At 42.8% G+C, this 12016-nt stretch overlaps 1 protein-coding gene across 1 annotated transcript; it reads right to left on the minus strand.

The window, feature by feature from the left end:
• Positions 1–3309: 3309 nt before the first annotated feature.
• LOC311041912 (5'-deoxynucleotidase HDDC2-like) lies at positions 3310–3955 on the minus strand (the record flags this gene model as incomplete). The annotated part of the gene is made up of 1 exon (XM_084052395.1): positions 3310–3955. The coding sequence occupies exon 1, from the start codon at positions 3949–3951 to the stop codon at positions 3310–3312; it is 642 nt and encodes a 213-aa protein (XP_083908521.1). The 5' UTR covers positions 3952–3955.
• Positions 3956–12016: the final 8061 nt, after the last annotated feature.

Here is a 12016-nt window from a genome sequence, read left to right on the forward strand (position 1 = left end):
TAGTGGTTCTCAATTCTATTCATGTCAAGGACGCGTGATTAGGGAACCTACGGGAGTGGTTGGCAAACCCCGACCCTATACAGCGGAGCGGCTGGCAGCCCCCAACCTCAATGCAATCCAAACCGCAACGCCAACCTTTTACAGAATGTATGTGTATACAGTATAAGTTATTAAGATGCTAAACACCCATCCTATCCCCTAGCCAAACCATTTGGTTTGGTTTGGCAAGGTACGGTAGATAGTGGATTCCATTAAGGTGATCAGGTATTCTCTGTTGATGAGAAAGTCCAAGGCATGCACATGTAACAATGGGAAAAGACACACCCTACAAGCTACACTTGATTTGTTTTGATTTATTAGACATAATAATTACATGTTAAATGCTTCTCACGGAAACGTCAAGGATTAAATGCCAATGGAACTCTGGAACAAGGAAACTTGAGAGACAAAAAATATATGTACAGTACATGATGAGTGATTAATGAAGGGCATGCCAGGATTTTAATTGAATGCAGTGTCACAATAGTTTAATGTGAAGGCACTTAACTTTGATCAGACGTGAGATAACTTTTAGGTTGGAGGAGGTCAAAAGCCGTGGATGGAGGGTTTCCATGGATTATGGTTGTGGAGAGTTATTATAGTTGTCAATTATTGAAATCCCAAACATGGAATATACTTGGACCATGCCACATTTAATGCCTGTCTCAGGACTGCCACCTGCCGGTAAACAGTGGGTAACTTTCCCCTTTATGTCAGTGATGGTATATGGGCCAATCATCTCCGGTGCAATATTTACTCCCTTTCTTTGCTCTTGTATATTCTTTTTCAGGACAACCTCCCCAACTTTAAAGTCGTCATCAAAACGCCAGGTGGGGTTATTGGCAGTAGTGGTTCTCAATTTTATTCATGTCAAGGACGCGTGATTTGGGAACCTACGGGAGTGGTTCGTAAACCCCGACCCTATACAGTGGAGTGGCAGGCAGCCACCAACGTGAATGGAATCCAAACTGCAACGCCAATCTTTTACATAATGTGTATGTACAGTAAATAAGTTAATATAGGTTAATAATTATAGGATATACCACCCAAAGAGTTTATAAACTAATGGAGACAGTAATTCACTCTTGTCTGCTGGCTTGATTGCATCTAAAGTCACCACTGCATACATGCAACCTTGCTACCAATGTGTCTGAGGAGAAAAGGCATAATTTGGATTGTTCTACGTTATTCCATTGCATGGAGAAAAGGCATAATTTGGATTGTTCTACGTTATTCCATTGCATACATGCCGATATTTATTATGCATAGTAACGTTATTCCATTGCATACTGTACATGCATGTTCCCCGGGTTCTATGTTCCCCCACTAAGGTTAGGGTTAGGTTTAGGTTAGGTCCTATGTTCCCCGCTCTCCCTAGGAAAGCGGGGAACATAGGACCCGGGGAACATAGGTACGGTCCCCATGCAAGCTTGCTAACAAGTGTCTGAGGAGAAAGGCATAATGTTATTGTACTACAAAGGCCTAGTAAGTAATATTGTCTTCTTTTTTTTTAACGTTAGTTTTATCACAGCTGGTCTGACATAACTCATAACATTCTGCAAGCCCACCTTTCAAGCAGGCGTTATTCAGCCAACGGCAATGGTCGTTGGTGCGGTTTGCCAGCCGCTCCCGTAGCTTCCCAAATCACACGTCAAGGACCCCCAAATCAACATGCATTTGGCAGTTGATTGATCACAGTGGTTCTCAACCTGGGGGTCGCGACCCCCAGGGGGGTCGCCAAATAATTTGGGGGGGTCACCAGATTTTTTGGGTGAATTTGAAAAAAAAAAATGTTTTTTTTTTTTACAAAATATTTTTTTATGTTATCATTAATTCATGTTTTATCAGTTAATTTACTCAATTTACCCACTTTTTGCAAAAATGTTTTGATAATAAACAATTATCAAATAACCTATTATAATTAAATAACCTTCGCGCGCGCGAACGAGACCGCTCGCACGCGCGAACGGGACCGTGCGCGTGCGCGCGGGGGGTCGCGGGAAATAATATCATTATTTTGGGGGTCGCGGCCTGAAAAGGTTGAGAACCCATCAGATCAACTGCCAAATCAGAATTATTTTTTTCAGGATTTTTGGAAAATAGCAGATCTACAAGCTCACACCGTGTCGCAATGCGTTGTGAGACTGTAGATTGGCTGTAATTGGCCAATTAATAAAGGGGGTTAAACCGATTTGGTACTATTCTACTAATTTACTGCCCCCCAACAAATGGAGCCACTTACGTCATAGTCCACAATAAGGAGCTCTGAGGAATATCTTGCCTCCCGACCAAACATCAGGTAGTACGGCGAATATTGTGTGGTCAGCTGCTTTTTGGTCCTCAGTACGAACATGGTGGCCTGGAGGTATTTGTCCCACTGTTAGGGGTGCTTGGAACTATAGAGCTGTCCGAGACCTGAAAATGTCCACATTACATAACATAATAGCAGACATTCAGATGCACTTAATGTAGTCTACAGGATTCATGTTGTATAGGTGTATCTGCCAATTTGACAATATGCAACTTACCTCTGGATGGTCCTGTTATTTTTTTCCACCAGTCCATTGGTTTGCGGGTGGCATTTGGCAGCAAAGCTCCCGATTTGTAGGGCTTCACAGAGCCTGGAATTCACGTTAAATTACATTTTGCATTAATAATACATTTGATTTGTAACGCAATTTGACACAAATCTCAAAGTGCTACATTACATAAAAGTAAAAAAAAAATCAGATGAATGATAAGTCTTCCCTCTCCAACTATAAATATTTTTTTTTTTAAATACAGTATAGTTTACCAAGAATTGTGTAATATTTCATGAGTGTTGTACCTGGTTCCTAAATGCACTCACGTGATCCGTTAGCAGCCTCTCTGGGGCCCTATACATTTATAGGGACCCTATAACACTCACTGATATTGGCTGGTATTGGGTCTTCGCTTTTAAACTTCCCTACTTGACCTGGCATTGTGCACCTGACCTGGCAAATTAAATGCACATTAATATATATCACAGGCCTTTGGTCAAGCCCAAAAAGTAAGTGAAGGGGGATATACTATCACAGAAGTGTTTGAATATAATTAATGATTCAATTTGACATTGTTTTCCAAAGTAGGCCTGCATGTACAAATGATATATACATTTGGATGACCCTTGACCCTTCCAACTTGCAGCCCATATGCGGATGTCTGCTTCCATTCCAGGCCAGTAATATCGGGTTATTACTGCGTGCTGGGTTTTGTCCACACCACAGTGACACAGTGTGTATGTTAAAGTCAGGAGCTGTGTCTGTCAGTGTGTGGTTCTGCAGACTCCGTGGTGTTACTGGCGGGCTCCACGTTCCCAGAATGCTTTGCACCATCTGCTTTGCTCATATGATCTCTTCTCTCCTCGTTCAGACAGCTGACCAGCTGGACCACGTCTGGGTGCTGGAAGCGACCGTTGGTGGAATCAAAGAATTCCTGCAGTCTTCCAGGTGCTCCTTCTATCTGCTCGTACTCATGAGCTTGGAGGATCATCTCTAGAAGGTCAAACTGTTTCACCAACCTGGCCTCTGGACTGCTCTGGTTTTCATACTCCTCCCATAGTCCATAAAGCTCCTGCTTAAGTCCATCCTGCAGCAGACTGGTTAGATGTGTCATTGCTTCCTGCTCCCGCCGGTGTTTCTCTGCTTTGCTGACATTGTCTACTGGTGTGATGTCTCCTACAATACACTCTGCCATGTCATGAACCAGAGCCAGCTTCATACACCTGTCCTTGTCCACAGCAGGGTCTGTGATGGTCAGAGCCATCAGGGCCATACGGTACATGTGATCTGAAACACTCTCTGGTTCCTTTACCTTCCTGTACACCCATCCTGTCCTTGGGACCCTTTTGAGTTGTCCAATAAGTTTCATAAACTGTAGCATGTCTTTCATGCTGGAAGTGTTGTTGTTGCTGCTGTTGTACGCCGCCATTACAATGTGATGATGCAACAGACGCACATAGCAGACGTTGATTACGTCAGCCACATACGTCACCGGCTAGGAACCAATCAGAAGCATGCAGGGCCAACTCGTATGGGTTTTGAAATCCATAATGTATTTATAAAGTTTCGGGTCCATAGCCGAAATACAACTACTACTCTACAACTCTACAACTCTAGTCTAACTCTCCAAATCAGGGTCATCACCATGGCAGCTTCTGATGGACATTTTCATTAATATTTCATTTTTGCCTCGGACATGTTGCGAGACCCGAAACACCCTATGACCCCAGGCTACAACACTGATGATACATCCCAGGTGCAGCCATGTGATGTATTCTTTATAGATAGTGACTCTATTTATAGTGGCTCATAGAAATTAGACTACGTGACAACTACTGTAGGAATAGTTTGGTTACCACCGGAGAGACGGGTGACAGCCGGAATGTAGACGGCATACCGGGAGCAGTATGGGTTAGCGCCCCAGGCTGTGTCTTCCGTGAGGAGGAAGCCCAACAAACCCACGGTGAGGCCTTTAGGAGGGCCATTCCAGCAAACTGCAAGTGGAGCTAATACCATTAGACGGCCCAATCTAGTGGTATCGACCCAAGGAACCATCACGCCAGAAGGAAATGTTTGGATTGGGGCGGTGCACCGGATCTGGCGCAGCGCTCTGGTCCTGGACCTGGTGAGACGAAGGAGGATCCCGGCCAGGAGACAACCCACAGAGCCTAGTCCCTCCACGTGCCAGAGCCTCCCTGTGTTCAGGCAGAGTACTTCCGGAGAAGCGGACTGAGTGGCCCTGTCTTTCCCTATAGGACTGACTGTGGGTAGCTACCTGGGATGTAAGTTGGGGCTTGATCAACCCCGGCTGGGTCACCTGGGTGAGGGTGTATGTTGCGAGACCCGAAACACCCTATGACCCCAGGCTACAACACTGATGATACATCCCAGGTGCATCCATGTGATGTATTCTTTATAACTATTCTAGTCTAGTCATTCCAATAGTATGTCTGCATTAACTACTGAGCCACTTAACGACTAAAAGAAACATCCTAATTATTTTGGATAATGATAATTGAGTCGAATCAGTACAGACAGTGCTTTCATCGCAAAAGGGCTGCTTAGCTGTAAAGGTGAGTGGGTGCGTATTATACATCATATAGCTATTAAAGAGATTGGTGGCTTTTCAAAGGTTGTTGTATACTTGAGGACAGAAGGAGATGAAGTTCTCCCAGCTAAACCATTGGTTTCTTTTGGCAAGGTAGCTTAAATAGTTGTGATTTCCATTAAGGTGATCAGGCATTCTCTGTTGATGAGAAGGTCCAAGGCATGCAAATGTAACAATGGAAAAAAGACACACCCTACAAGCTACATTTGATTTGTTTGGATTTGTTAGACGTAATAATTACATGTTAAATGCTTCTCACAGAAACGTCAAGAATCACATGCCAATGGAACATTGGAACAAGGAAACTTGAGAGACAAAAAAGAAATGTACGTAGGCCTACATGAGTGATTATTGAAGGGAATGCCAGGATTTTAATTGAATGCAGTCACAATAAATAATGTGATGGTCACCTTAATGATCTGAGGTGAGCTAACTTTTTGGTTGGACGAGGTCCTAGGCTGTGGATGGAGGGTTACCATGGATTCTGATTGTGAAGTGTTATTGTGGGATCGCTTTAGCGAGATAATGTTATCTTCACTATTTTTATTACTCTCCGCCAGGAGAGTATTGTTTTCACTTTCTACATATGACACACCGATTGGTCAAGCCTCACGTGACACGTGACAATACGGTGAAATACTGTGATCTGATTGGCTAGTGACGCATAGCGGCCTATAAATACATGGCGTCACTTTGACAGTGTCTGTGCCACTGTCAAAGTGAGGTAAGACAGGAACCATCACGAAATGGCTGCATGGCTGATACATAATTGGCAGATAGGACAGATTATTTACACTTATATACACTTATATAGACAGGAGGGATATGACACTTACACAGACAGGACGGATAGGACACTTACAGTATACAGACAGGACGGATAGGACACTTATACAGACAGGACGGATAGGACACTTATACAGACAGGACGGATAGGACACTTATACAGACAGGACGGATAGAACACTTACACAGACAGGACGGATAGGACACTTACATAGACAGGAGGGATATGACACTTACACAGACAGGACGGATAGGACACTTACAGTATACAGACAGGACGGATAGGACACTTACAGTATACAGACAGGACGGATAGGATACTTATACAGACAGGACGGATAGGACACTTACACAGACAGGAGGGATAGGACACTTACATAGACAGGACGGATAGGACACTTATACAGACAAGACGGATAGGACACTTATACAGACGGATAGAACACTTATACAGACAGGACGGATCGGACACTTATACAGACAGGATGGATAGGACAGTTAGAACATAAGAATTAGAACATTCCCAACATTCCCAACACAGGTCTGGTAAGAGTGAGGTAAGACAGGAACAATCATGAAATGGCGGATACTGTAACAATTGGATAGGACACTTACACAGACAGGACGGATAGGACACTTACACAGACAGGACGGATAGGACACTTACATAGACAGGACGGATAGGACACTTATACAGACAGGAGGGATAGGACACTTATACAGACAGGACGGATAGGACACTTATTAATACAGATAGAACATTCTCAACATTCCCAACACAAGTCTTCTGGCGGAGAGTTGTGCTCCGAGGAGCACTTTTTCTAGTTATTATTATTATTATTCCCCCCGTTTTTTGGGTCATTTCAATGGAGGAATTCCATTTAGTGATGTCATAATGCATAATCTTCACTATTTTTATTATTATTATAATTATTCCCCCCGTTTTTTGGGTCCTTTCAATGGAGAAATGCCATTTAGTGACGTCATAATGCATAATGCCATTCTAGTCATAATGAATAATGCCATTCTAGTGACGTCATAATAGATGTCATTGTATTATGACCCTACTATAACACTACTAACACTATCAATACTCAATACCAGCAACATTCTTAGCGATCCCACACTGTTTCTTCAGGAACAGTACTTTCTAGTTATTATTATTATTCCCCCTGTTTTTTGGGTCATTTCAATGGAGAAATGCCATTTAGCGACGTCATAATGCATAATGCCATTCTAGTGAATGGTAATGCCATTCTAGTGACGTCATAATACTGATGTCATTATATTATGACTACTAACACTATCAATACTCAATACCAGCTCAACATTCTTAGCGATCCCACACTGTTTCTTCAGGAACAGTATTTTCTAGTTGTCTCCGCCAGGCCGAAAGGCATGGCGAGAGAGTATGTTTTGCCCCCTGTCCGTCCGTCCGTGTGTCCGTCCGTGTGTCTGCGAGCAGCTAATATCCGCCACCGTTGGCCCGGTCACTGTGAAACTGCTCACACACACTCCCTGGATGCCACAGCAGAACCTCTGCCCCACATTTTTCAGATCAGCCTGTCATAGCGCCACCATGAGGCTGACTTTTGCAAAACACATTTTTTGATATTACTCCTACATATTTTCTCCAAAAAACATGTGAATCGGTACACAGTATCTCTATAGCCATGTGATCAACACGGATCTGTCCGATTTTCCATATTCCATCCTGATTGGCTAAGATTGGCTTCCAAAGTTTGAGGATTGGTCCGTTTTGAACAAAATTCCTCACATCATGAACGCAGAGTGCGATTTCCGTGGAATTTTGCACACACATTCCCACTAGGCCGAGGAAGAAATGCCCCCCTTTTCACATTGGCCTGTAATAGCGCCACCAGCAGGTCTAATTTAGTAAACCACATTTTTGGAACAAAATGCCTCAAATCATGAATGCAGTGTCCAATTGCCGTGCAATGCCTAAGAAGAAATCGCATCCTTTTCACATTGGCCTATTATAGCGCCACCAGAAGGCCATAATAACCTACCTGACCTGGTGGAGACCTGTGCTCCGAGGAGCACTTTTTCTAGTTATAGTTGTTATTGCCATAATTGGACACTTTGAAACACTGTCTCTCAACTAACGACAACCAGTTTCACTTGTCCAGTTCCGTCCTCCTTTGCCGTGGTAGCAAATAGCTCCTTCTGAACCAGGGGTCATCAATATGTCCGTACATGAACAAACAGGTCCTTGGCAAGACTACACAATTGAATCTTAAAAAAAATGTTTGAATCATTTTGGTGACTCATAAAGTGTCGGGATGACATGCTCATTATGTTACAGGGGATTTGTGGTATTGTATGTTGGGATGCAATCATGTACCGGACATGATTGCATCATATGAGGACAACAAGATTCCCTGAAAGTAAAGTTGATTCATGTCAGTTGACAGAAAGTGTTTCAAAGTGTCCAATAATACCAATAATAACCATAAATATAGCTGCAAGCAGCGATAATACGGGGCCAGGAGAGAGAAAGAGAAATGATAATTCCTTTAACAGGTCAGTTCATGAAAGTCCTTGCGGTCTTGTTTCCAATGAGGGCCTGTGAGCAATTAGGGGTTAAGAGTCTTGCTCAGGGACAAATTTCATGTCATCGACACATTTGCTGACCTCGCCTGGAATCGTACCTGGGGCAACCAGAGCCTCTGGCTCCCTAACCACTCAGCTATGGCCGACCCTCAGAGAGAGAGAGAGAGAGAGAGAGAGAGAGAGAGAGAGAGAGAGAGAGAGAGAGAGAGAGAGAGAGAGAGAGAGAGAGAGAGAGAGAGAGAGAGAGAGAGAGAGAGAGAGAGAGAGAGAGAGAGAAGCGGAATAGATTGAAGATAGAAACGGAATAGATCGAAGAGACAGAGACATGGAAACGGAATAGATTGAAGAGAAAGACATGGAAACGGAATAGATTGAAGAGAGAGAGCCATGGAAACGGAATAGATTGAGTCATGTTTTTTGCAATTCAACTTAAATGAGTGTGCATCAAGTGAGGCTTGAACCAGCAACCTTGTGGTCGTGAGGCACTCTTAGGTAGCTGCAACACTACCTATAGTCATAGTATAGTGCTATAGCTTTGTCCAGGCTGATATTGTCTGTTGAGGATCACAAACTCTTGCCTTCTGTCATGACCCAAGCCCCTGTTTCACTAACACTAAGATCACTCGTTCACAAACCATTTACCAATTAAGAAATTGTACATCTCCTCAGAAGCAAAACTAGTGAAAGTAGCCGATCTACAAGCTCACAAACCATTAAAAGTTGTCAGATTGTACATCGGCTATTTTCACAATGAAGTATGTTATACATTGAAAAAACATACTCTCATTGCTATCTGAAAAGTTGTGAGATTGTAGATCAGCTGTATGTAAAAAACACTCAATGAAGTATTTCATGTTATCTTTAACAATTGCAGATGTATTCATTGATAGTCATGTTGTGTGAAATGCAACTTAGATGAAGTCTGCACCAAGTGAGGCTTGAACTGGTGACCTTCAGGTTGTGGGGTACACATTTAAGCGAGAAGCCACCAACAGACAAGAACCTGTGAAAAAGGAGATCACACAGATCATACAGTTTCACGCAAATAGCTGAAAAATCCTGGGTTTAAGTGTTTTTCAAACTGCTCAAGATTGCGGACAATCTAAGGGCGGTGCTTACTGGTCAACGTGATAGATGTGTTCCTCATTAGTCAAGGCACATGTGTAAGCAGGTCTAATGGCTGTCGGCCAAACGAGGCATGACTTTTGCCTGTTTAAAGTTTGCATTTTCAAAAAATTGCTATAGCGCCCCCGTTTGACTAATTGGAGTAAGATTGGTTTCAGTGATATTTGGAATGGCCCTTTACATTTCTGCAAAGTTTCAAAGAATGGTAAGTCTGCATGTATGTGTTAGGGGCAGATGAATAATTGTCATAAAACTGCAATATTCATTGGCTCATTAAAGCTTCATTTTTTCACTTATGGAAAATATTTTGCAAACGTTTTTTGGCATAGGTCCAAAGTTCATGTGTAAAAAGTTTTGTGCAGATTACTCAAAAATCCCAGGAGGAGATAGGTTTTAACTGTTTTTCATATAATTCAAAATGGTGGGAGATCTAAAGGTCAGAGGTCAAAAGTCAGAGTGTGAAAGTTGTTCAGCATGAGGAGACGCATGTGTGCATCGAAGTTTCATGGCTGTAGGTGAAACAGGGCATGAGTTGTACCTGTTCAAAGTTGGCATTTTTCAATTGAGTGCTATAGCGCCACCTTTTGACGAAAGATTGTGAGAATTATTTTTTGATCGTTTTTCATGACCATCTATCATATGGCCGAGTTTCATAAAAAGCGACTGCACGGTTCAGCCAGAACTGCCAAAAGTGGCAGAAGAAACGGAATAATCAGAATAACAAAACGGGTCCATGCTGGAAGCCTGGCCCCGTAATAACACTCCACAATCATAATCCCTTGATCCACAGCCTCACCATCAGACCTCCTCCTCACCTCTGTTTCAATATTTGAATTAGACAAAAAGGTCGACAATACACCACGAGCATGACAGGACATGGGGCACAGCATAGCCCAACATAACAATTCAATAAAGACAAACGCAAAAGAAAAAGACAAATTATAAAAGACTTCACACCAACTACAGTATGATAATCATCACAATGTTGCTTGCTGCCAACAACCTCACTCCCATATAGAGCTCTACCATTTGTATCCATACCCTGCCTCCCAATTAGTATGGCAACTAGCTGACATCCTCCGTCACTCCAATACACAAGACATTAAGCCACTCATCCCCTATATATGGTGCTAAGGGCAGTCATGCTTCTACAAATTCCTCCTCACCTCTGATCAAAGTTAGGCACCTTTGCGTCAAACTATTGTGACACTGCATTCCTTTCAATCCTGTCATGCCCTTCATGAATCACTCATCGTGTACTGTACATACTGTAATTACCTGTTTTGACTCTCAAGAATTTTCCATTGTTCCATTCGGCATACCTTAGACTTTCTCATCAACCTCACCTTAATGGAAACTTGAAACCACAACTATTAAAGTTGACTAATAAAAAACGAGTTTAGCTGGTAGAACTCAATCTCTTCCACTCCTAAAGTATGGCCCTTTTGCTCCTGCAATGTAAGATGGAAGCACTGTCTGTACTGACAAGACCAAATGTAATGCCTGTCTCAGGGCTGCCACCTGTACGTATAGTGGATAACTTCCTAGTCTCCAGGTTTGCAAAAGTATAGCTAACCACTTTAACCCTGACATCCCAATTTTCAATTGTGGGCATGGCTTATAGGCTAAACAGATAAGAAAATTGCTGATCTACAGGCTCACAACATGCTGTGATGTGTTGTGAGCTTGTAGATCGGCTTTCCCCCCCAAATAATTAAAAATGTATTTATTTGATAAGTGGCTCGTTTTAAAATGTGTAGCGCTGTGGAACAGAGTAGACACTATGGCACTATGACTATATATTTAGGGCTAGGCCTATGTGATTCTGGTAATATTACTGATTACTCGTTTTGCATGTCCGTGGCAAAAATAAAATATTGATGGAAATGTCCATCACGATCTTGCATGGTGATGACCCCTAATCTGAAGAGACGACGTGCCTTCTATTTTTGCACCATTTCTTCACTGTGGTCCCTCGCATGCCGTTGACTTTGATTATTTCATTCCATGAATCCGTTCATTTTTTTAAAAGCACATTTTGCAGAATTGAGGCCGCTATTGCAATCATTTTGTTTAGCTGTCTTGTTGTCTTCACCTGATGCAATTGTGTGTACAGGTACCATGTGCAAAAGCCCGGCTTCGGATGCTGTCAATGCACTGACTGGGACATTATCACGTTTATCACGACTATTGATTGATTGGTGTTTTGTTGTTATTCTGTTGGGGCAAACGCTCACCCCAAAACGTGATTTACGATTATGTGCCAAACGGTACATAACTCGGACGGCGCTGAGTCGGCTCAAGCGAACTTTGCAACTTTCGGCACAGCAACTCGCTCGCTCGGTGGTGCCTCCCGTGGCTT

The sequence above is a fragment of the Gymnoscopelus microlampas genome (genome assembly GCF_963454915.1).
Source record: "Gymnoscopelus microlampas genome assembly, chromosome: 3".
Lineage (NCBI taxonomy): Eukaryota > Metazoa > Chordata > Actinopteri > Myctophiformes > Myctophidae > Gymnoscopelus > Gymnoscopelus microlampas.